This window comes from Colletotrichum jinshuiense, chromosome 8 (genome assembly GCF_051148585.1).
Source record: "Colletotrichum jinshuiense chromosome 8, complete sequence".
Classification (NCBI taxonomy): domain Eukaryota; kingdom Fungi; phylum Ascomycota; class Sordariomycetes; order Glomerellales; family Glomerellaceae; genus Colletotrichum; species Colletotrichum jinshuiense.
The window spans coordinates 3649590-3674181 of record NC_139315.1 but is presented as its reverse complement, the minus strand read 5'-3'; the positions used below and the strand labels follow the sequence as shown (position 1 = coordinate 3674181).

At 58.4% G+C, this 24592-nt stretch overlaps 8 protein-coding genes across 8 annotated transcripts; 7 read left to right on the top strand and 1 right to left on the bottom strand.

The window, feature by feature from the left end:
* Window positions 1-64: 64 nt before the first annotated feature.
* EsH8_VIII_000970 (uncharacterized protein) lies at window positions 65-2077 on the top strand (the record flags this gene model as incomplete). The annotated part of the gene is made up of 5 exons (XM_083270012.1): window positions 65-202; window positions 252-537; window positions 585-1362; window positions 1422-1997; window positions 2062-2077. 5 exons carry the CDS (start codon window positions 65-67, stop codon window positions 2075-2077), a joined length of 1794 nt encoding a protein of 597 aa, XP_083129780.1.
* Window positions 2078-2911: 834 nt separating this feature from the next.
* On the top strand, window positions 2912-4249 carry EsH8_VIII_000969 (uncharacterized protein; the record flags this gene model as incomplete). The annotated part of the gene is made up of 2 exons (XM_083270011.1): window positions 2912-3327; window positions 3385-4249. The coding sequence occupies 2 exons, from the start codon at window positions 2912-2914 to the stop codon at window positions 4247-4249; spliced, it is 1281 nt and encodes a 426-aa protein (XP_083129779.1).
* A 1597-nt stretch (window positions 4250-5846) lies between these two features.
* EsH8_VIII_000968 (uncharacterized protein) lies at window positions 5847-7231 on the top strand (the record flags this gene model as incomplete). The annotated part of the gene is made up of 2 exons (XM_083270010.1): window positions 5847-5947; window positions 6028-7231. The coding sequence occupies 2 exons, from the start codon at window positions 5847-5849 to the stop codon at window positions 7229-7231; spliced, it is 1305 nt and encodes a 434-aa protein (XP_083129778.1).
* A 762-nt stretch (window positions 7232-7993) lies between these two features.
* On the bottom strand, window positions 7994-9144 carry EsH8_VIII_000967 (uncharacterized protein; the record flags this gene model as incomplete). Its single annotated transcript, XM_083270009.1, has 2 exons — window positions 7994-8953; window positions 9091-9144. 2 exons carry the CDS (start codon window positions 9142-9144, stop codon window positions 7994-7996), a joined length of 1014 nt encoding a protein of 337 aa, XP_083129777.1.
* Window positions 9145-14033: 4889 nt separating this feature from the next.
* Window positions 14034-14981, top strand: EsH8_VIII_000966 (uncharacterized protein; the record flags this gene model as incomplete). The annotated part of the gene is made up of 1 exon (XM_083270008.1): window positions 14034-14981. The coding sequence occupies one exon, from the start codon at window positions 14034-14036 to the stop codon at window positions 14979-14981; it is 948 nt and encodes a 315-aa protein (XP_083129776.1).
* Window positions 14982-15814: 833 nt separating this feature from the next.
* On the top strand, window positions 15815-17162 carry EsH8_VIII_000965 (lunapark family zinc ribbon domain-containing protein; the record flags this gene model as incomplete). Its single annotated transcript, XM_083270007.1, has 3 exons — window positions 15815-15838; window positions 15912-16147; window positions 16247-17162. The coding sequence occupies 3 exons, from the start codon at window positions 15815-15817 to the stop codon at window positions 17160-17162; spliced, it is 1176 nt and encodes a 391-aa protein (XP_083129775.1).
* Window positions 17163-17847: 685 nt separating this feature from the next.
* EsH8_VIII_000964 (uncharacterized protein) lies at window positions 17848-21642 on the top strand (the record flags this gene model as incomplete). Its single annotated transcript, XM_083270006.1, has 4 exons — window positions 17848-17856; window positions 18037-18505; window positions 18578-21503; window positions 21591-21642. The coding sequence occupies 4 exons, from the start codon at window positions 17848-17850 to the stop codon at window positions 21640-21642; spliced, it is 3456 nt and encodes a 1151-aa protein (XP_083129774.1).
* Window positions 21643-22430: 788 nt separating this feature from the next.
* Window positions 22431-23680, top strand: EsH8_VIII_000963 (SDR family NAD(P)-dependent oxidoreductase; the record flags this gene model as incomplete). Its single annotated transcript, XM_083270005.1, has 2 exons — window positions 22431-22782; window positions 22869-23680. 2 exons carry the CDS (start codon window positions 22431-22433, stop codon window positions 23678-23680), a joined length of 1164 nt encoding a protein of 387 aa, XP_083129773.1.
* Window positions 23681-24592: the final 912 nt, after the last annotated feature.

The window sequence follows — 24592 nt, the reverse complement described above, 5'->3', positions numbered from 1 at the left end:
CGAAGCAAATTCTGTTTGATGGAAGGCTCCGCGATTCTCCAAGTCAGTTCCCTGAGGTGACAAGATGCGATCTCAGCTGTCGGTCGTTGCCCTCGTGGGGGTTCTCGCCCGCGCTTCACTAGCCCAATTCCCCCCAACGCCAGAAGGGGTGACGGTGTTGAAGTCGAAGTTTGATGAGGGCATCACTATCAGCTACAAAGAAGTACGTATCTTGCTTCTACCATCACCAAAGGCATAACTCACAGCAGCAGCCTGGTCTTTGCGAGGAAACCGAGGGCGTGAAATCCTATGCTGGGTATATTCATCTCCCCCCGGGAACCCTGGAGGGCGTCGGCCAGGAACAAGACTACGAGATCAACACTTTTTTCTGGTTCTTTGAAGCTAAGCACGACCCCGAAAATGCTCCGCTCTCAATTTGGATGAATGGTGGCCCCGGCAGTTCATCCATGCCGGGCCTCTTCAATGAGAATGGCCCCTGTTACATCAATGACGACTCCAACTCAACCCGGCCCAGTGAGTGGTCCTGGAATAACAAAGGTAGGTGACCCCAGCTAGAGCCTCTCAACTCTTCTCACACAACAAAGTCAACATGCTGTACATCGATCAACCTGTTCAAGTTGGTTTCTCGTACGACTCTCTGAGAAACGTCACCAGAAACCTTCTCGGAAGTACGCAGACTCTCAATGCGTCAAGCCCAGTTCCGCCACAAAACACTACATTTCAAACAGGCACGTTGGCCAGCGGAAACAGAAACACGACCAGCTGGGGCAGCCGTAATGCTGCCATTGCCTTGTGGCATTTCTCTCAGGTCTGGTTCCAAGAGTTCCCCGGCTACCACCCCAATGACGACCGCATCAGCATCAGCACACAGTCTTACGGGGGTCGCTATGGACCTTCGTTTGCTGCCTACTTTCAGGAGCAAAATGAGAAGATCCGAAATGGCACTTGGGACGGCACGGAGGGTGAAAAGTACATATTGAACCTAGACACCCTCCTCATCGTCAATGGATGCATTGACCGCCAGGTTCAATGGCCCTCATACCCCGAGATGGCATACAACAATACATACGGCATCGAAACAGTCAATGAGACGGTGTATAATGGGATGCTGGACGCATACTACCGAGAGGGCGGGTGTCGCGACAAGATCGACGCCTGTCGTGAAGTCGCCGCAATTTATGACCCCGAGGACATTGGTATCAATGCCACGGTTAACAGCATTTGCCAAGACGCCGAAACATTCTGCACCGCCAATGTACGCGACCCCTACCTCGACATCTCTGGTCGTGATTACTACGACGTGACCCAGATTGATCCAACCCTCTTCCCGCCGCCATTCACTGTGGGCTTTCTCAACCAGCCGTACGTGCAGTCTGCCCTCGGCGTCCCCCTTAACTGGACGGGTAGCTCCAGCGCTTCAGCTGCGGCGTTCCGCGGCATTGGAGATTATCCCCGTCCCGGCTCCTTCATAGCGGCATCAAGGTCTCGCTCATGTATGGTGACCGGGATTTCGCGTGCAACTGGATTGGTGGCGAGGAAGTGGCCTTGGCCATTCCATGGGCGGGCCAGGAAAACTTCGCTGCCGCGGGTTACGAGCCTCTACAGACGAACTGCACCTACGAAGGAGGCCAAGTACGCCAGTACGGAAACCTATCCTTTATTCGAGTTTATCAGGCTGGCCACGCCGTTCCGTCCTACCAGCCCGAGTCTGCGTACCGCATCTTCAACCGCGCCCTCTTCAACAAAGACATTGCCACGGGACGCATTGACACCGCGACGAACTTGACTTACAGCACCAGTGGGCCCCCGGATACCTTTGGCATCAAGAACCCGATTCCGCCGCAGTATGAAGACTTCTGTTACATTCTTGACCCAAGCACTTGTAGCGCCGAGCAGGTCGCGGCTTTGCGCGCCGGTACCGCTGTCATCAAGGACTACATCATGATCGACCCGGCATACAAGTCTGATGCCGCACGTGGCGTAGTCGCGCGAGAAATGTAAGTCATGAGCGCCGTCCCATGTTTGCCGCAATGAAGCCGTCAGTACTAATGATGTTGAAAGCCTTGACGAGGAGTAAGGTGGACATGACTGCCAGCTAAAAGGAGCATTGAAACTACTGGAGGAATATCTCGAAATTTTTCTAGGTACAGACACGAGTATAATTAATGATGAGGATAATATGACATAATTCACCTCATGAGTGGTGCCTGAGTGCTACAAACAAGTGCTCCCATATGCGCCACACAACGACACAACGACCCAGCAACGTCATATCGTGTAATTTATGTATCCTTTTATGCGAGCATCATCCATTTCTTTGACAATGACCAACTCGATAAAATCTTCGCCGATGGAGAAATGGGGTGTCGGCCTGAACATTGATAAGAATGAAGTTCTGGCCTCTTCCAGTGTTGTGTAACCATGAACTCTCGAGATCAAAGGTCGCCTCGCAAATCCGACTTAATCTTGAATAGACACCCCATACATTTCTGGTCTTGAATGAAAGAGGAAATTTTCCACCTTCACCATGTCGTTTAAACACACTCTCCAAATTAGAACGAACAGAAGCTACGGCTCCTGGGCACTACATGAAACATAAAACACGAGGACTCAGAGCCAATCTCTCCTCGGGAATTTTCTTGTTTCTATTTTCCTACACATGTTAAGCACATTGTCTCCCATTCGTTCCTCCGAACCGTCTTGCGGCCGGCCAACCCAACAAGGCTGTCATTGGTCAGATCTCAAGTCTCTCCAACCAACGTCCAACTGCACCGTATTATGTAATGATCTCATGTTGGGCTGCACTTCTGCGGCATTAAGATATTCCCCGCAGCAGCCACACCTAAAAAGCGTAGTCCGCCGTGTTCGAGTTTCGTCCCCGCCTCAATAGCGACTGCCGAGTGCTGCCACGATGGTAGATGGCCTCAGTATTGCGTCCGGCGTCGTAGCGCTGGTGACTTTTGCTTTCCAGTCCAGTACCATCCTCTACAAGACCATCCGCGACTTGCAGAGCCAGGACAAAAACGCCCGCGCGCTCAAAAATGAACTGGCCGATTTGACCGGAGTCTTGCAGTCCCTCCTGGAAACGGTCTCCAACAACCCCGATCTCAACTTCGAACCCCTTAAACTTCCTTTGTACCGCTGCGGAAAGACTTGCGAGGAGTATGGTGAGCTCATCGCTCGGTGCACGAAGCACTCCAACGCATCACGGCCAAGCATCCGGGACTGGATCAGTCAGCAATATCTCAAGGGGGACATATCTGACTTCAAAGAGATGCTGGCCGGATATAAATCTACCATTAACATAGCTCTGGCTAATGCAAACTTGTATGGACCACAACCTATATTTATCGGAAGAGCAGCTAATCAACGGCAATATCATAGATGCGTCGTTACCTCGGCGGCACCTAACGTGCTCGAGGAGTACAAAGACTTGATTCGTGACACGAATCATGATTTAAAAGAGCATCTTGAACGGCTGGATGAGAGAGTACAAAGCTTAGCTGCTGGTGTACAAGACACCACCTCCGTGGACAGTAACGAAATCTTGGCCATGTGGGAGGAGAAAAAGAGCACCCAGCAAGGCCTGATAATGTGTTCGCAACTGGCTGCTCAAATTGAGAGCTTGGAATCGACATCCAAAGAGCACCCGAGCTTTTCGCAGCAGCCTTCAGCACACAAGTACATTAAAACCGGCTTGGGCGCCACCAAAGGTTCCCTCAATGACCTCGTATCGCGGCTTCAAAATCACGAGAACGACATCCTCAAGCGAATGACGTCCATGGGGCTGACGTCCGAGTTATCCGTCGACGAAGCTACACAGCTCGCTCAGTTGCAAGAAACGAAGGAGAGCATCCGCCAATGCATGAATGTCGTTGCGAATGCAGGCGAGTCTTTAACTCTAGAACGGACCAACATTTTTGAAGACATCACAATGAGCGACAATAGTTACGGCATCTCTGTTTCAACAGTAAAAGACCTCGTTGTGGCGAGACGAGTCAACCTTAAAGGCCAGGCGCGTTACGTGGGGGGACAAATAAGCGACGAAAGCTACCAGAAAACAATCGAGGCCTTGACCCAATTGGACCAAGATACCGTCCGGTATGTCGGAAAAGATGTCGACAAGACCCCTCGTGCTAGCGAGGGGGAAGCTAGGGTCACTGCAGCGAAGGAGTTTGTTGACCGGTTTGGGCGTGGTTTCAAGCTACCACAGGATATAGGCGCCAGCCCTTCCGAGGGCACCCTTTAGAGGAGTCGCGCACGAAAAGCGCCGGGAAACTTCTAGAGCTCAAGTAGAACGCTCCTCAATTGCGATTATTCGATTCAGTTCGATGGTTATCTTGTAAAGAGTCGAGTAGCACCAAAGAACGCTGTTAGAAAGAATAAAGGCAAGAACAAATACTGTCCATAAATGCGTGCGCCAAGAATCAACTATAATGAATAAAGGGTACAATGCGAAAATTCAAAACTATGTTGAGCCAGTGTCATGTTCCACGGACAATGCCGTTTGAGTATGCAAAGTTCTCCAAGCCCTTCAAATTTGATGGTACTCTCGCGGCAGCCATCTCTATAAAGGCACCATTGTATGCACTCACTCTGTGTGAAGCAACCAATCAGCCCGATCCCAAAACCCGACCAACCTCATAAACAGCCCGGCATGATCACACATCCCACCTACCAGGTCTTGGTCACCCTAGTAGGTCTAGGCATACTAATCTTCTCCGGCTTCATTCCCATCTTGCCAGGCCAATCCCCCAACTTTTCCGCGTCGGAGATCCTCGTGCCGCCCGTTGTCTTATTCACCCCTTACGTGCTCTGCATGGTTCTGGATGACCCGCCTGCGACGCCTTTGCAGAAATTAAGAGAACTCCGGGAGGTGGTCGCCTGCTTTGCTTTGTGCTTGTGGGTCGTGGCGAGGCTTCCCGGGTATATTCTCTTCGTCTTCCGGCTGATGCCCATCATCACGGTTGGATTTTTGCTCGTTGTGATGTTGCTCAGGCTGATGGGCCGAGGGACTCACACTGCGGTTCCTAGGCGTGAGGTGAATGATCGCGAACCGCATACGACAGATTTGCTTATATGGGGCCCCTGGTAAGTGGCGTTTCCTCACATTCCTCTTCACGGTGGTCTTGACCGTGATCTTGGAGACTGTTTTTTAGGATGAGCTCACGGTAAGTTTTGGATGATTGATAAAATATTTAAGCAATAATTTTCTGAAGAAAAAGTCTAGACAGATGGTGATAATTAAGGTATCTTTTTGCAGATCCACGCCACTGATGTATGTATCTATCTTCATGGGCGGAAATGTGTGAAGCAGGAGACCATCACATTTTCTGCCCCTGACAGTGAAATAGCGAAGGACTAAACTCTTTCACCTCACTTTGATGGGTTACTCACCTGGCGCTGTCAGGTGAATGCCGCTTACAGTACTGAAGCCAATGAACAAGGGTACCTCCCAAGAGCATGACTTCAGATGAATAACAATCACAATCTGAAGCCATACTTTAACACTCACGCTGATTCCTATAGAGGAGATAAGGGCTACGATATACACTTCACCTAAGGTTGTTCTTGAGATCACTCTTTCACCTGACCATCTCGCTTCCTATTATAAATAAAACACAGTACAAACTGCACCTCTCAACCTCTTCTCCCTTCTGCCAACCTTCTGCGCCTTCCAAGAGGCCAAGCTGGCGCTGATGCTGATCTCTTTGCGCACAAGGCCAAGTCTTGCCACTCCGCTTTCCAACCTCTTTTATTGCTATAGCACCTGCGCGACAGAATCACTCCTAATCTAACAACTCCCCTGAGCATCATAAAAAACAGCGTCAACAACAGCCGCGAGGATGGTGTTCGAGGACCTGAAGGTTGCAATCATGTCGCGCTTCCGCCCCGACGGACGTCGGGAAGTCTACTGCCAGCGCCCGAGCCGCGTGTCTTCCAGCGGGTAGGTTTTCCATTCCCTCCACCTCCCTCTCGATTCTCACATCGTCCATCGCAACACCACGTCTAAGAAAACACTCGCAGAGATCGTTGTCTAGAGTGTGTCTCCCCGGAGGAAGCATTCGCACACCACGACCTCAGTCCAGGAACCGCCCCTCACGAAAACGAACGCGAATACGTCCATCGCAACACCCATTCCCTCCAGGGCAACTCGGCAATGAGAGCCGGAAACAGACACACGCGCAACACGATCAGCGGAGTCATCATTCAGGGGACCAACATGAACATCAACCTCCACAACGGCAACACTTCTGTGCTCTACCGGCCCCCCTTTAGGGTCCCGTCTTCCGAGCTCGACCCTGCCGGAGGTGGTGGCCACACCCGGCAGCGAACCCCCGGCCCCACCAAACCTATCGAGGACATTCCCCGCGACACCAGAGACAGACCGCGCCCGACTTCCAGTTCCCGCACCGCGGGCTCACCGCGCGGCGGCGGGAGCGCGGCCGCCCAGTCGTGGACCAGCCACCCCCGCGCCCTATCCCCCGAGACAAACGCAATCCTGGAATGGCAGCGGCGCCAGGGCGCAGACCTCAGCGCGCCTCGGCAGCCCACCAAAGTCTCGCCGCCCGGAAGCCCAGTCTCGCACCACCCCGCCCAGCACGTCGACGCAGAGCAACAGGCAATCTGGGACTCGATCCGAGCCTCCAGCTCATCGCCGGACAGGGCGCGCAGGAACGGCACTCCCCGGCGCCAGCACCACCGCCGCGGCGGCTTCTGGGAGGAGGAGCAGCGCGCCTGGGAGCTGACGCACTGGGAAGCCCTCCAGCGCGCAGAATACGCCCGTGCGCCCCCCGACGCGAGCGACCCCACCCGGCCCCGAACGAAGCTAGCCCCTGCGCCGGTGCGTCGGCCGTACGCCGCTGCCCCACCTTTCGCCCCCGCACCCGCCACATACACCCGCGACCCCGCGACCGGCGCCGAGGCCGAACGCCGTCTCGGCCGAGGCGCACCCGAGCAGAATTACCGCGCGACAAACCACGCCCCCCGCGCTCGCTATACCCCCGACACGCCCCCTCGGCCCGCCCGATACGACGATGCGCGCGACCACGGCCGGCACGACGGACGTAGCTTCCGCCGTCCCGCGCCGGATACCGCCGGGAGGCGTCGCACGCCTCAACCCATTTGCGTCAGTATTTCATATGGACACACCTCCCCCGGCCCTCTTCCCCCCGCGTCTCCGGCCAGTCCTGCGTCCTGCCGTCGCAACAGCGCGTTGTCGGGGCGATGACGTCGGCGGGGAAGGGGGCCTTGCGGAGCGCATGAGCAGAAACACTTTCGTCGGCGGGGAGCCGTGAACGATCGGCACCCCCTGGGGGGTTTCATTTCCGTGCGCACTGCAATATCTCAGAGGCGAGGGGGGAGGATGCTTCTCGAAGCCGGTAGTGATTTACCGAAGCTTGCTCGCTCCCTCCCCGGTCGCACAATCGTGCGAGTGTGCATCACGACGACAATGGGGGCACGGAAAGCGGACGTTTGGTTGCTTGGAACATGTATCTTCATTATTCGCATTTCCTTGATGCGAAGCAAGAAAGCGGGGAGTGGTATGGTAGTGTCGTTAATCCAGAACCAAATCCAACACGGAAAAAAACAAAGAGAAAAAATGTAGAAAACATGACAAAAAAAGAACCAGTCGTATCCTCTGGGAGAACCAAATGCCCCGAGCGGGTTTCGGACAAAACGATGAACAAATAGATATAAATAAAAACGCCCTTTGATGATGAAGCTCTCGCTCATCCCCGTGGTATACAGTTTTCTCCCAGTCCTCCCGTGCCGTAAACGCCAAAACAATGTCGCAAACAGCCTGCCAACCGCCCTCTTTCTCTCGTGTCGCCCCGCCGATCGCACCTTCTTTTTCCGTTCTATTCGTTTGTCTCTTTCCGCGCAATATTTACAGGCCGTTTCGACACCCTTCTATAATGCATTGTGCTTCTTGTTGCTACTGTCTCTGCAGGCGGGCTCCTTTTTCTGCGTTCTCGGTCCTTGAGGGATTTCAGTTCCAAAAGGGCCCGGCCTCGGCCTGCGCGCGCTGCCACCGCTGCGCCTCGGCGAGCCGCTTCTCGAGCTCGGCGTTCTCCTTCCACAGCTGGCCGTTCTTCTTCTCGAGGTGCGTGATGTACTCGGTCGCCTTGCTCAGGATGGTGGCCTTGTTGAGCTTGCGGGCGGGCATCAGGCCGCCGAGCTCCTCGACGACGTCAAAGACCTCGTCGCTCTCGGCCGCGGCCTGCGGGTTCTCCGTCTGCTGGACGACGCAGCGCAGCGAGGGGACCGCGTCGCGGAGGGCGATGATCTTCTCGTTGATGTTGACGCGGTAGCGCTTCTCGATCATGTTGTGCGGGTTCTTGGAGGGCTCGGCGTGTTTTGTGCGGCGGGCGGGGGGCTCGGGGGACGCGGAGCGCGAGGAGGCTGAGGAGGCCGAGGACTTGCGCTTGAGGTCGTTGCCGCGGGGGGAGGTTCGTTGCTGGGGTTGGGAGGCGGCCTTTTGCACTTGTTGTTGCTGCTGCTGCTGTTTTTGGGACTGGAGGCGGGATTGCTCTGGGCGGGCCGCGACGGGGGCGGATGTCCGGGTTAGACGCGGGGACTTGGTCTGCTGCCGGGGTTGGGGGCGAGCAGGGGCGTCGAGGGTCTGGAAGAGGGGCTGGGTGTCGTTGATGCCCTCGCGGCCAAACGTCACGCTGTCGGACATGAGGTCGGCGGGGTTGGCGGTGGGGCTGAGGGTGAGGTTCTGGGAGGAGAGGAAGGACATGGGGCTGCCGAATTCGCCGTAGAAGACGTCGAGATCCGGGGACAGGGCGGGCTTCTCGAAGTAGGCGGGCCAGTCGCCGCCGGATGGGAGCTGGAAGGAGGAGGCGGGGAACACGGGGGAGACTGGGGAGCCGCGGGATGGTGCCGAGTCGGCGCTGAAGTCGCCTTGGTTATCGTAGAAGGAGAGCGGAGAGAGCTCCGGGGGGCTCTGAGGGAGGGAGTCAGTTAAATGTGGACAAGGTCGCGGAAGTGAATTGAGGTTGCGGGCGAGACCAATGGGTGCAAAGGCCACCGGTCGCGTAGATCAAGGGGAGAGGAATGATAGGCTAAAAAGAGATCACATACCATTGACTGAGGGAGAGGTACTTGATAGTAGTCGAAGGATTGTTGTTGAGCCATGGTGCGATTCATGGAGGGGTAGTCGACTAGGGTGTGGGAGGGGGGGATCTGACGATGGACTGTTCTGGAGGAATCGAATTGATTGAGTATGGAGGAGGTGGCGTTACTCGGATGAGTTGATGGGAGCGAGTGTTCAGATATGTGTGCTTGAAGTGCCGATGGCGAGGGGGAGGCGTGATGTTACTTTGATCGAGGCTGATGGTTCGAGTGTGGACAGGCTGTGAGGGGTGGGGAGACACAGACGGAAGGCAAAGCTATATACTAGACAGGTGAAGACGGGAAAAAGAACACACCCATGGAGGGCCAAGGATAGCTCGCGAGCCGGGGTAGAGCTCCGGCTGGGATGCGGGTAGGGTGGGCAGCGAGAATGGGGGTGATGGTAAGGCGGGCGCGGGATGGAACGGCGAACAAACTGGCGATGGACGGGCTCGTCATACGACAGAGCAATGGGCACGGGGTGGTCAACAAAGGGAAATGTGACAAAAAAGGTACGACAGCAGGTCCCCGAGGCTGATGTGGTGCCGGGGCTCATGGTGCGGGCGGACGGATCCGACGGTGGAAAGACTGATGATTGACATAAGATGTGCAGTGGGGAGTCTCTTTGACACATGCACGGCGGGGGGTCCCACGTCGGCCTGGGTGAAGAGAAGCGGTCCATACGGACGGCGTTCCTGGCAGGGATGCACCAGGGGTGTGCCATAGGGAATAGGGCCACCGGCTGGCCGTCGCGGGAACAACTCGGTGGGTGTGTGTGCTGTGCATTCGCCAGTGGGTAATTTGACTAGTGGCGCCTGTTGAATATGCGACCTGTGGTGTAGTGAAGACGGAAAAGGAAGAACTCATGGTGCTCTGCTTCTGTTGTGTTGCCTTTCCTCTGCATACACCTGCGCCGAGAAAGCATCCAGGGGCAGAGCAGGCAGCGTAGTGAGCGCAGTCGTATAGGTACGGATCGACTACCTACATGCCTGCCCCGTCTTCGGCGCATGTCTCTTCTGCCAAGGCGCACACGACAATACATACGCAGATTTGGTTGAGCAAACAAACTAATTAGTCGGTGCTTGCTTGCCCACGTCCTCGTGCGCGCCAACGCCCAATCCAGACCAAGCTAGGCGCGAAAAAGAGAGCCCGAGACCAGCAGGGCAGAGCAGGGTCAGGGGTGGCTTAGTGCAAATCCCGGAACGGGACACGACGAGATGGAAAGAGAATAGAACGATAGAGGGGCACTTCGGGAGCTTGGCGGGAGAAGAGCAAAGCCGTTGCCAACTTGCACCGTTGCCCATGTCGACGACTGCTGCTACCGTAGGCAGATTGCGGAACGGCAATGAGGCCATGGGAGGGCAGGGTATTCGGAAGCGAGCGCTTCACGGCGAGCAGATGCCACCTTGGGCCGTAGACGCCATCATCATCTTGCATGGGATCTGACGACGGCAGACTGCGCGCGTGCGTGCGTGCGGTTGACGGAGAATTGCCGTAGCTCGAAAACCTTGGAACGCGGACATGTCGACCTTGGTTTGTGGTGCCGACTGTGCCTTCAATCTCGTGCGATGGAACGAATCTGTGTCAAGGAACCGCCCAAAGGCAGCCAAGCCTGTCAAGTCGACCGGCCGGCCAAGCCCCAGGACCTAATTAGGGCTCCAAACCAAGATCCCGTCCATGTTGACCGAGATGGAGGGAGGGGGTGTGAGTCGTGAAGCCGTCACAAGTTGCATGTCAAGCATTACCTAATTGGCGGATGGGGCCGGCCAGGTGAAGGGGCAGATAGAGATGTGCGCACATAGCACTTGTGTCCGGTAAGGGGAGGGATTCCTGACGTGCATGATGTGCGGTGGGCACTGACGTCGTTCCCTGGAGGTGAAGATGTTTTTTCTCCTTTGATATGGTTTCTTGCCGTCGAAGCAGCTGCTCATGGTGGTGCTTCTGCTTCTGGCGTTTCTGCTGTGCTGGGCGTCGAATCCAGTCTGGTCTGAGTGGGTGACAGGCGACAGACAGGACAGGCATTATGGGATCGAGATCTCCAGGGTCCCCTCCCCTCCCACACGCTACCCACTTGATGCCACTTCCCTGGCACGGACAGCAGAATTCCCAGCACCCCGTCGCGAAGGATTCGAGACCATGGCTTGCCGGGCAATCAGTCCCAAGAGGCAGAGAAGCTGCTTGCCCGTCTTGGGCGGCGATTTGCGCCGTGCTGGCGTAGGTGCTTCCTATACCATACCACGTAGCCCATGTAGCATGTAAGTCGCCCGGCCCTGGACGATCCCCCAGACCGCTGACGGACCCGGATGGTTGGCTGCCTCAGCGCACCAATCCAGCGCAGCTGTGTTACCTCGCCTGGGCTGGGGTGCTCAGTCAGACCCCGAGGGCGCCGAGATACAGGGCCGAAGGATGCGAATTTAGCAGCAAGTCCCGCCGGTCCTCGGTAACGGACGAGCGAGCGAAGGCCGCAGGCACTGATCGTGTGTTGAGGGAGCCATGATTGATTGATCCCCGTAATCGCTTCGCTTCTACCCAAGGCGGCTCGACTCGAATCGAGGCGGCCGCCCAATGGAGAGGAGCAGATTGGAAAAAATTTGCCAGCTCGCTAAGGCTAAGGCTGAGAGCGTACCCGTAGGCTACATTGGAATGGATCGCGGGACATGAGAAGGGGTCACGGCCGGTTGAGCAGTGAGATGAGTGTGGTCAAAGAGTGTGTTGGTTGCTGGATGCTTGGAGGGGTGTTTGGTTCGAGAACGAGTCAAAGTGGTCTGATTCTGCTGCATTGTCGAACGGCGCTGCCAACAGCCCATGCCCCGAGAGAATCGAACGAGGGCCGGCCCAGACCGGGGCCAATGGGGAGGGGGAACATGCCAGTGTTAGCCGACCGCGTACCTGTGCGCCCAGCCCGCAGCAGAAAGTGACATACTCGACATCTTCCGGCTGCCTTGGACAAGTCCTCCCGATTGTTCCCGTGCCGCTACTCAGTTTTCTCGGTGGCCGTGTTTCTCGATCCATCTTCGATCCATTTGCGAGATCCCCATTGTTTTTTTTAATTGTCCCTTTTTTTTCTCTCTTTCTCTCCTTTGTCCCCTGCCACATGGGGATTGTTTTTATTTTTATGATATTTGGCATGACGGCATTGATCTTCGGGAAATTCAATTCAGACGTTGAAGCCACTAGCACCGAATGGGACGGCGACATGTGCAACCGCCGGTGCGATGAATGCCGTGCGACCGAACTACACGACGACGTCAATCATTTCCTTGACTCACACACACAGACACACTCACACACTCACACACAACTACACCACACCTCCAGCACATTTTGATTATGATCTGAGCTGGCCTGGATTGCCGCAGTCGCAGCGGGCGGGATCGTCTGCGGAGTGCGTCCTTCCACCGTCTTCTGCTTCCTCACACTTGCCGGAGAGAGGGCTGATCGCCCCGACGGATTGCTACATTGCCTGCCCCCCCGGCTCCCTGCACCGCACCGCACCGCACATCCTTCTCCTCACTTACACCCTCCAGAGCTCAGCTCCGACCCCGCGACCTCGGGCTCCATCGCGTTCTAGGCACCGTCTGCACAGCACCATCCCGTCACCTCCGAATACACACTGTCGGCGAGATGTCACTTTTCACTTGTGAGCCAGCGACAAAATGGCAAGCAAACGAGCTGAAAAAAACTCACATGGCGTCTGCGTGACGGGCGGGCGGCGGCCGGGGGGCCAAGTTGAACTCGTTCCTCCTACCCATTCGAGCAGAAATTGGCGATGATCAAGACGAATTATTACATCACAATACACAGGTGCTGAAACCGCTTCCTTCCTGGCTCCCCCCCGCTTCTCCCTCTCCCCTTGCCAGACGAGCCGAGCTTTCAAACCCCGAAGTTGTCACTCGCCGTCTGCTGAGCTGTGGGGGGAGGGGAGGGGAGGGCCAAAGCAACAACAATCGCCGTCCATCCCGCTTTGCAACGCTTGCTCTGGTCGCGAAGGACTCCCTCCAGCCCGGCTGCTGCTGCCAGCCGGGCTCAGCCACCCTCCGGCGCAGGAGGTGGGCACTTTGTGGTTCGGCGGAACTGAATGCTCAGAATTGCAACGACACATGCAACCCCCGAAAAGAAAAGAGAGAGAGAGAGAAAGAAAACAAAACAGCAAAAATGCGCCCGTAATGTCCGTTACATACACTGCAACGCTGCCTGCATCCGCGGACGGCGTTCCGGAGCGCTTGCCTGCATGATCTGAGCGGCAGACCCTACATATAGGACCCTGCAGCCGCATCTCTCGAGGGAGCGGCCAACCGGCCGAGAAGAAAAAGGAGGTTGGGCGCAGCTTGCTTGTACTTTGAGTCGCGCTGGTTTGGATGGTCTGGATGGGCTCGTCCTCCCCCCCGCCGTCGCAGCGAGCGCCTCAATCTCGATCCAAATGTCGAGCCTGGCGGCGGACGGCAGTTTGCTCTTCCGGATGTGACAGTTGCTGCCACGGGCCGCGGGTGAGTTGTGTGGGTGGGCTCCATGCCGGTCTGCGGCCTGCTGCTGCCTGACAGACGTTGGCGTAAAAACCAACGGTCTCCGAGTCAAGACATGCATATCGGTGTACGAATTTGGCAGCAGGAGTGACTTGGCGCCAGCACACACACCTACGCAAACCGATTCCTTTGACTGTTTCCCCAACACGCGTAATGCTTTTCTGGTAACCCAACGCCTGTGGATCAAGCGATCCTGGGAGTCTGGGCCGCTCAGTTGCTTGCTGGTGAACAGGCGTTGTGACTTTGCGCCGCACTCACGCTCTGTTGGTGATTGACTGTCTACACGGTTTCGCAAACTCGCGATGAGTAGTTCAAGAGTCAAAAAAAAAAAAAGGGATGACCAGGAAACTCAGCCTGGTGGCTATATAATCCCACCCGACCTGGCTGCGAATGGCCAGGCATTGCTATCACAACATTGCAAAAGGAGAAAAAAAGAAGAAAGCACTTACATACATCCAGCACTCACCCTATTCCAGGTCCGTTTTCACATCCATCATGCCCAACGCCAAGAGCTGCCGAACCGAGCGTCCTCCGGCGCCCGCCAACGACCCAATCCCGGCAGGCAACGAACCGAGCGCGTCGGCGGATCCATTCCGCCTAGACATGAGCCAAGGTATGCTGCGCAAGGCTCTCCCGCCCTTCAACGCCCGCCGGGCCCTCAGGCCTCGCCCCTCGGCCGAGATACTGGCAGACCTGGACTGCATTGACAAAGGACCAGAACACGTCGCGTCCCGCCCTGCGACCCCAGCCTTGCTCCGTCGTCCGCACACGCCGATCAACCGGCCTCCTTCCTCGCCCGGTGAAAATGACGATTTCAAGACCCCCCCGAGCAACAGGACCGTCACGAGACTGCGGGTCGTCGAGCTGGAGACCAGCCCGGCGTCATCCGGGTCCAAACGCAGCGTCGACACGGAGGGGGACGCACGCATGCAGAACGGCACGTGGACGAGCCCCGAAGCTGCCAGGTTCCACCAGAGGGAGGAGATACGTGCTATGGTGATGCAGAGTGTCCACGACAACTTTGAGTTCGAGCGCAGCAGGTTCGCGGACGAGATCAGGGGCCAGCTCCTGGCGACGATCGGCGAGGACGTCAAGTGGCTTGTCCACCAGAGGTTTGACGCGACGCTGGCGGCCGTTGTCGGCGAGTCAGAGGAGAGCGAGGTGGCCATGGTTCAGCTCGTGAGGGACAGGCTGCGGCGGATGAGCGACGAGGCGAGGGTGCGGGTGTTTTGCACGGAGGAGATGCTGGAAGTGCTGAAGAGGCTGGTGAGTATTGTTGACCTGGAGATTCGGACCGAGGCTTGGAACATGGTGGAGGACGACGATCTTTGGACGTGAGCGCCTCGGTGAGAAGAAGCAGGCGGCTATTGTCGTCTAAGCGGACAGCATCCAACACGGTGAGTCGCGACAGCTGCTAGGTGTCATAAGAAATACCAGCCAGCCAGTTAATCCAGGCGGAAATCCCAGCATAGGTAGTTACTCGGGCATTATTAATGTGGCCCATTCAACCCGTTTCCGAATTGATGCATTGTGCATGATGTTTATAACTGTCGAGAAGAAAAGAAAAATCCGTTCGTGAGGCCGTCTGCTTTGGGCGCCTCGGTGAAGCGACCACACTCACCTCGGCCAGCAAGGTGATGCCGGTGAAATGCTGGGGTAGCTATCCCTGGACTGGCACCTGCTGGGTGGACGCTAAAGCACAGCTCTACACTAGGGCCTAGAGCCTGGACGGCCTAGCTGTGCCCAGCTGGGCGAGGGGCCCACTTTTTGTCCCTTGCCCAGTGCCGCAGCGCCTGGAGGTTCAGGTCGCCCCGGGGTTCAAGCTGCTGACGGCACACAGCTGCTGTGGCTGCCGCTGCTGCGTCATAACAGCTGGCAAGTACCCTTTTTTTTTTCTTCTTCAATCGTTTGCCCTCGCCTCGCTTCCTGAAGCTCCCCTCCCAGGCCAGCTTCCAGCCTCCCGCTCCTTCAACCTTGCTGCCACGGGGGTCCATTACGACGGCTCTGCTCGTCCGATCTCATACTGCGCAACCGCACCGCATTCTCCTGCAACTTCTTCCCTTTTTTGTTTTTATCCCTACTTTTTTTTTCTATTCTTGTCTCTTTCGCAGTCCGAACGCCTCGGGAAATGCCGCTTTGAGAACGGCACGTGTTCGCATCTTTTCTTCGTCATGGTCTCCTTTTGGCCCTGGAGGGTACGTTTGCGACCCTGCGCTCTCCCCCCTCTCTCCCCGTCGTGTGGACTCTCGACTGACGCTGTTGTTGCAGGGCGACGACTCCTCCCCGGCCTCTTTTGAGAAGACGCTCTCTGCCCTCTCGGCCAAAATCACCGACACCCAGGGGAGGCTCGATGGCGCGCGGGCGACCTCCCGTCGCATCAGGGTGCTCTGGTCGCTCTACCTCGCCTTCGCATACCTCGTCTACTCGATCGTCATTTTCCTCGTCGTGGGATGGAACAGCATGGGTGTCTGGGAATGGACCGGCATCGCTGGAGGTCCGGTCGTGTACGTTGCTTCCCCCCCCCGCGCGGCGCCACCCACCCCCTTGCGCCACGGACCGGGAACTCCGTTTGCGCACCTCCAAGTACTGACCCGCGTGCCCAGGATCTACCTGACACGAACCACCGTCACGGCCTTCTTCAACTACCGCATTGATTCGCTGTCGGCGCGGCTCAAGGAGCAGCAGACGGAGAGGGCGAAGACGATCCAGAAGCTCAAGGACGCCACCAAGTACGACTCCACCCTGGAGCTCCTCGAGAAATACGGCGGCGGCGAGGGCAAGGGCAAGAACAAGAAGCAGGGCGCGGGCGACGAGGACAAGAAGCCGCGCCAGGGCGCGAGGCACAACGAGACGGGCACCACCGGCGGCCGGACGAACATACCCCCTCCGCCCACCGCCAACATCCAGCGGCGCGACGGCCCCTTCCCCGGACAGGGCACGCCGCCGCCCGGGTTCCAGCATGGACAGCATCAGCAGCACCGCCCGCAGCAGCCGCCCAGCGGGCTGGAGCCCACGGAAGAGTTCGCCCCCAACGCCTACAGCCACCCGCCGCCCCCGCCGGCGCAGTCGCAGCACTTCGCGCAGGCCGACGGCGCGGCGGGCTCGTCGCACTGGTACGACCGCATCATGGACCTCCTCCTCGGCGAGGACGAGACGGCCTCGAAAAACAGGATCGCCCTCATCTGCCAGCGGTGCCGGCTCGTCAACGGCCAGGCCCCACCGGGCACCAAGGCCCTGTCGGAGCTGGGCACGTGGAAGTGCATGGGCTGCGGGGCCACCAACGGCGAGATGGACGAGGGCAAGCGCATTCTGCAGGAGGTCCTGGGCGCGCGGAATGGCGGTGACGACGTGTCGGCAGGCGAGGAGTTCAAGGGCTCCGAGAGCGACGAGTCCAGCACCTCCATCAAGGAGGAGGAGGAGGGCGGCGACGACCAGGTCAACGGGGGGGCGAGGACGACGGGGAGACAGGGCGGCGCCTCGGCGGGCGCGAAGAAACGCAAGGGCAAGGGTGGAAAATGATGCGTCTTCTACATTTATTTCCGTTTTGTCCGCGGCCAATGGGCCGCTAGCTCGCTACAGCAATATTCCATAACATAAACCCACGTCATGAAAAAACACACATATTTTTATTTTTATTTTCTTCGTATTTTTTTGGGAGGGGGTTTAAATATCGCACTTACGTGTCGCATGTCCACAGCTGTCGTCGCATCGCACCGGTGTCGTCGTCACAACGGGCTGTGGGGGATGGAGACGAGCTTCGGATTGGAGGGGAGGGGCACCGCCCAGGGGACCCAGACACATGTGGCTAGTGCTGAGGCTGAACAGCTAACGCAAGCACAGGCAGAGAGGTCCCCACTGTCCGTGCTGCCCCGGCTCTGTGAGAGACCTGGAACAGCTAAACAAAGGCTGAGGTGAGGACACTTGTGAATTGGATGTACGAAGCGTCTCCCCCCCCATCGGTTGCTTCGCCATTCAACCTACGTTACGGATCGACGCCGACAAAGCTGTAGTGCTCCAGAACACATTCCCACACCCCCATCCGTCGCTCCCTCAACATACACACTCCCGCAGAAATCATTGCGCCCACCAATAATGCAGCGCCTCGCCATCGACCTCTGCGCATAGCTTCTCGATTTACCCTGCCCGGTCAGAAGTACACGAGCCCATGGTCACAGGGTAATCCCATCATCCCTAGATCGGCAACATGTTCCAGGTCCGTCTCTTGCCCCTCCCCGAAAACCCTCTTTTCCCGTCCGTCCCATTGAAAAGGGCCCTGTTTTTTTCCTTCCCTCTTTGCTGGTGCAAGCTCTGCGCCTGCTGCTGCTTTCCCCCCTCCGTCACGCATGACGCTGCTCGAAGGTTACCGTTGCTGACAATGATGGGCTTCCAACAGAGGCTCAAGGGCGCCATCGACCGGACAATTGCGGAGGAGCAGGCTCGACAGGAGCAGGCACGGCAGAGAATCGAACCGGGGACGACGCCGCGCAGGTCCGACTCGACGTCGCGGAGCAACCAGTCGCCCGCGCGACGACCTCGCCCCAAGAAGGCGGGCGGCGCGGACACCCCCAAGGACGACGGCGGCGCCAGCCCCTCGAACCCGGACCCGGCCGTCTTTGAAGCGGCCTTTGCGCTCGACGACAGCGAGGAGCCCAGCAGGGCCGGAACGCCGAAGCCGGCGGCCGACGCCATGGACGACAAGGGCGACGAGAAGGTGAAGGACAAGGCCGAGGAGGGCCAGAACGGGGAGAAGGCCGACGATGCCGAGGGCGCAACCAGCGCCGCGCCGGCTGCGGCGCCGGAGCTGTCCCCCGAGGTCCGGTTGAAGCTTCGCAAGCTGGAGAAGCTGGAGAAGACGTATCCAGGTGCGTGCATCGTCTGCGGGTGTTGAGGAGGGGATGCCCCGAGGAAAGATTGCCGTGCTAATCTTATCGTAGAGCTTCTTCGATCTTACCGAATCGCCCACGGCCGCGCCACCTCCATCGAACCCTTCGAACGAGTGCTCAAGGAGCACACCAGCGTGGGCTCCATCCGGGAACCCGAGGCCCTGGTGGAGTACCTGAATTCCCTGAAGCAAAAGGAGCAGATGATTATGGACGAGTACAAGAGGGTCTCGATCGAGAAGGACGATTTCAAAAAGAAGCTCGAGGCGGCCGAGAAGGACGTGGAGAAGTTCAAGAAGGAGGTCGAGGAGCTGAAGGCCGCGCAGGCCGAGGCGCCGGCCGCCGGAGAAAAGACCGAAGAGGCCAAGGCGCAGACCGACGCCGCCACGGACACCAAGGACGACGGCGCGGCCGCCAAGTCCCCGGACCCGTCCGCCACCAAGTCCCCTCTGCAGCAGGCCCTGGGCATCTTCTCGCCCAAGCAGAAGGCGCAGGAGCCCGAGGGGGACAAACCCGAGGAGGCCGGCGGCGACTTCTTCTCGTACGACGAGGAGGCTCCCAAGCTGGAGGCCGACATGGCCGCCAAGGAGACCGAGATCGAGAAGCTCAAGACCGAGGTCGACTCGCTCAAGACGGAGCTCTCGTCCGCCAAGGAGTCCAGCGCCGACCTCACCGAGAGCCTCCAGAAGGCGACCAAGGAGGCCGGCGAGCTGCGCGACGCCGCGGCCGTGACGACCTCGCTCCAGACGCAGCTCGAGGCGAGGAACACCGAGATCAAGTCGCTCAGCGATCGCCTCGAGGCCTCGCAGAAGCAGCTCAAGGACGTCGAGGCCAAGCTCAAGGCCGAACTCGAAGCTGCCAAGAAGGACGCCAAGCAGGTGCAGTCGAAGCTCACCGAGTCGAACGCGCGCGCGGACAAGGGCGAGGCTCGCGTCAAGGAGGTCCTCGCTGCCAAGGCCGAGGTCGACAAGAAGATCGAGACGCTGAACAAGCAGATTGAGACCGTCAAGAAGGAGAAGGCCGACAACGAGGACAAGATTGCCGAGCTCACCAAGCAGCTGGAGAAGCAGGCGGCTGACACCACGCCGGCGACACCGGCGACGCCTACGACCCCTGCGCCTACCGAGACGCCCGCAGCGGCGGCCGGCGCGGGTGGTGCTTCCAAGAACGCCAAGAAGAACAAGAAGAAGAAGAAGGGCGGTCCTGCTGCGGCTGCGGCCGCGGCGACCCCCGCGCCCGCGACTGCGGGCACGGAGACGCCTCCCGCCGTCGAAGAAGCAAAGGAGGTCGACACGGAGGCCTTGGAGGCGGAGATCACGCGCCTGAAGGACGAGGTCTCGACGAAGGACTCCCAGATCGACAGGCTGACGAAGCAGCGCAAGACGGAGGAGGACCTCCGCGAGGAGATTGACACGCTGCGCGGCGAGCTGACCGACATCGGGCAGGAGCACGTGGTGGCGCGGCAGAAGATCAAGGACCTCGAGACCGAGAAGAAGGCGCTGCAGACGAGGATCGAGGAGCTCGAGAAGGAGCTCGGGTCGTCGGCCAACGACGCCAAGGCGACGGAGAAGCTGCAGGGCGAGTACGACAACGTGCGGCGCGAGTACGAGGACCTCAAGAGCAAGTCGTCGACGCTGCAGTCGGACCTGGGCGCGGCGCAGCAGCTGGCGCAAAGCCGGTACAAGGACCTCACGGACCTGCGCGAGGTGCTCCAGAAGGCGCAGCCCGAGATGAAGAGCCTGCGGCAGGACTCGGCCGCGCTCAAGACGGCCAAGGAGGAGCTCGCGGCCAAGAACACGGAGCTCCGGGGCCTGGAGAAGAAGGAGAAGGACCTCAAGTCGGACGTGGCGCGGGCGCAGCGCCTGGCGAGCGACCGCGAGACGGAGATCAAGTCGCTGCGCGAGAAGCTCGCCAGCGAGACCAACAGCCGGCTCCGGGTCGAGGAGACGCAGCGGGTCTCGGCCCGCGACCTCCGGCGCTCCGAGGCCGAGAAGGTGGAGCTCAGCGCCAAGGAGGAGAAGACGGCCAGGGAGCTGGCCAAGGTGCAGGAGGACGCCAACAAGCTGCGGCCGCGCGTCAAGGAGCTCGAGGAGCAGGTGGAGAAGCTGGAGAAGGAGAAGCGGTCGCTGCAGGAGGAGGCGGAGCTCAAGACGCAGCAGTACTCGAACGCGCAGGGCCTGCTCAGCAGCATGCGCGACCAGACGGGCGAGCTGTCGATCCAGCTCAAGGAGGCGCGGTCGCAGTCGGAGGCGCTCGAGGAGGAGCTCGCCGAGATCCAGAAGCACCTGTCGGAGCGGTCGCGCGAGGCGGAGCGGATGCGCGGGCTGCTCGCGGACGTGGACGAGCGGGCCGACAGCAAGGTGCGGGAGATGCGGGCGCGGATGGAGGCGGCCATCGAGGAGCGCGACCGCATCGAGGACGAGTCGAGCACGCTCGCGCGGCGCAAGACGCGGGAGACGGAGGAGCTCAAGCAGAAGATCCGGGACCTGGAGCGCGACGTCAAGACGCTGTCGGGCGAGAAGGAGGAGCTCGAGCGCAAGGAGAAGGAGTGGAGGAAGCGGCGCGAGGAGCTCGAGGCGGTCGAGGAGAAGGCCGAGGCCGAGGTCAACGAGATGCGGGGCGCCGTGTCGGACCTGCGGTCCACGCTGGACGCGTCGGAGCAGCAGGTGCGGGACGCGGAGAAGCAGAGGTCGGACCTCAGGCGGCTGCTGGAGGAGTCGAAGCAGCGGTTCGACAAGGTCAGCAAGGAGCTCCGCACGGTGCAGGCCAAGCTCGGCGCGAGCGTCACGTCGGGGCGGAGCTCGATGGACTCCAACCGGTCCGGGCTCAACGGCGGCCCCGCGGCCGGGGCCGCCGGCGGCGGCGGGTCGGCGGACACGATGTACCTCAAGACCATCATGCTGCAGTTCCTGGAGCAGAAGGACAACAAGCTGCGGGAGCAGCTCGTGCCGGTCCTGGGCAGGATTTTGAAGTTTGACAAGTGAGTGCAACACCAACATCACCACCACCACCCCCGGATCTCACGGGGGGTGCGACATGATAACATGCTGACTTTTTTTTGGTGTAGGACCGACGAGCAAAAGTGGAAGAGCGCCATTCAGCATATTACCGTACGATAGTAGGATATGAGGCGGCGGGTGCTTGTATTAGTGTGTATAAAATAAATACCCCCCCGAGGATGGACTGGGGTTTTTTTTTCCTCCCCCTCCCCCTTCTTACTTACCCCTTTACGCTTTTACAGACGGGTATTGAAGATGCACTACTGCAAGACAAGATAGAACAATGCGTGGTCGTTTTTTGCAAGTGCCCATCTGGCGAGAAGAGCAAGAGTGTACTTTTTTTTCAATTCCATGTTTTTATCTTTAGATGTGTGAGTCGAGTGAATTGATCCAATTGATGACCGCCAGAGCCCGGTGATGAATGGCATGTTGTGATGGCGTTGAAAGACGACGGTACGTACCGCCTGATGTGAAGCGGCTCAGCTTTTGACTCTCGCACCCGGCCGGCCTGGGCTGCCAAACCGGCGGGGGAAAGACGCCTATTGAGCGGATCTTTCCCTCCGAGGGCGTGGCCAGCCCCGGCGCAGCGCCCCAATCGCACAGGGATTGGCGGAGGGGTGTCGTCATGGGGACTTCACCGACCCCGTTCCGCAGGCGCGCGCTGGCATCACCGGTACGTAACTCGTGCCCCCCCGGGTTTGCTTCTTTTTCCCCCCAATGTCGATTTACCGGCGGGAATCTCGATGGGTAAGAGGGATAAGAATCCCGCTCCGGGGGTCTGCTTCCCTTAGGCAGCTTGGTTCGCGTGCGTTAGCGAGGACGGGTTTGTGTTCCCCTTCCCCCTTCCGCGGCTCTCACTCAATTGGTGCCATTTGGTGGTCGGACCCCCCCATTACACTTGGACGGCGATGAGATCATCTACTGCTTCCGCCTCCCGCCTCGCTGCGAGGTATAAGTGCCGCCCTCGGCTGCCCTTGCCGACCTCGAGGTCTCTTTTGAAAACACAATCTACTTATACTACTTACACCGTCGCGACCAACACCAACTCGAGGTTCTCTTACACAACCACGCACAGCAGTCTCTCCGCCAGCAACGGCAACCGTATCTACCCAACCCTCCACAGCAACACCACAACCACCAAATACCCTCACCAACAACAGTCCAGAATGTCTGGCCAAAAGACCGCCGGCCCCGAGGGCAACGACTTCTTCCACCGCAACCACCTGTTCGACCTCACCGGCAAGGTCGCCCTCGTCACCGGTACGTCACATCTCTCATGCCCCCTCGTCTAGGCGACACAACCCCCCCCCTCCCCCTTCTCCGCCCACTAACACGCCACTCGCAAGGCGGCGGCACCGGCATCGGCCTGATGGCCACCCAGGCGCTGGCGGCCAACGGCGCAAAGGTCTACATCACCTCGCGCGACCAGGGGAAGCTCGACAACGCCGTCCGGACGTACAACCAGAACATCGCCGGCGAGATCCTCGCCCTCCGCGCCGACGTCACCGACAAGGCCGACATCGACCGGCTGACCAAGGAGCTGGAGTCGCGCGAGGCGTCGCTCGACATCCTCGTCAACGGCGCCGGCATCTCCAGCGGCGCCATCGAGGTCGAGAGCGACGGCGCGCGCGACATGAAGGCCAGCCTGTTCGGCGCCGAGTCGTCCACGTTCGACGACTGGACCGACACGTACCGCACCAACGTCGCCGCCGTCTTCTACGTCGCCGCCAGCCTCCTCCCGCTGCTGCAGAAGTCGGCCGAGCGCCACCCGGGCTGGTCCGGCACCGTGATCAACATCAGCAGCATCAGCGGCATGATCAAGAAGTCGCAGCACCACTTCTCGTACAACGCGTCAAAGGCCGCCACCATCCACGTCAACCGCATGCTCGCCGAGGAAATCGCCGCCAACGGGCTCAAGGTCCGCGTCAACAGCATCGCCCCCGGCGTCTTCCCCAGCGAGATGACCACCAAGGAGCCCGCCGACGACCAGCAGAAGAGCTCCATCCCCAGGGAGAAGTACGCCGAGAAGGTCCCCGCCGGCCGCCCCGGCAAGGACGAGGACATGGCGGCGACGGTGCTGTTCTTCGCCTGCAACCAGTACCTCAACGGCCAGACGGTCGCCGTCGACGGCGGGTACACCCTGGCCGCGGGGTTGTAAGTTGGGGGAGGACGTGTGTGGTTGTCATGAGCTACGAGGTTTGCGTGGGTTTGGTTTGGAGTTGGGGTCATGTAAAATGTAACGGTCTTGGGGGTATAGGAGGGTTAGTAAAGCTGCCAGCAAAGTCTGATAGAAAAAACACTACCCGTTCTAGCAGCTTGTCGTACATCGAGAAACCTAACATCACATGCCCGAGAGTGATCCTTCACATCCGGTCTTGTTGCTCAAGGTCGAGGGAGTGCCGGGTTTAGATCGGTACATTAAGCGGTAATTGCGACGTTTACTACCTTGACGACATCCTCCGCCCCATCTCATCCATGCACTCCGCCAGCTTCGGCCAAACTGCCAGCCTAACAGCCTATAAAGTAATATCAAATTACCGGTTCACATTGATTGAACAGTACTTTATTTGGTAGTGGCAGTGTAAGGGCATGGCAGACCAATTAAATGCATCTCTCTCTACCAACTTTTGGATCGCGCAATTACCACCAATAGCGTGTCGTCCTTGTCATACATACCCTTAACGTCTCCATCAGGTCCATACACAGCGTGTGTCTATGTAAGAGTACTTATATGCGGCCTAACCTTGCAAAATAAGCCACGATGGGGGTTGCACAGCGTGTGTCTATGTAAGAGTACTTATATGCGGCCTAACCTTGCAAAATAAGCCACGATGGGGGTTGGGTGATCTCTGCTCCCCTCTGCTCTGCTCCCCTCTTCTCTGCTCTATTGATCATCTGTTCACTAATAATACATTATACCGTCTTGTAAAAATGTTATCGTTCTTCTAGGCGTGTTATGTATCTAAACTGCACTTTAAAAGGGGTTTAACCTGGAAACATCGCCCGGTCAGCCAAACTTCTTACCTCCCAGGAACATACCATATCGTCTTGACTCGTTTTGTTTCCTTTT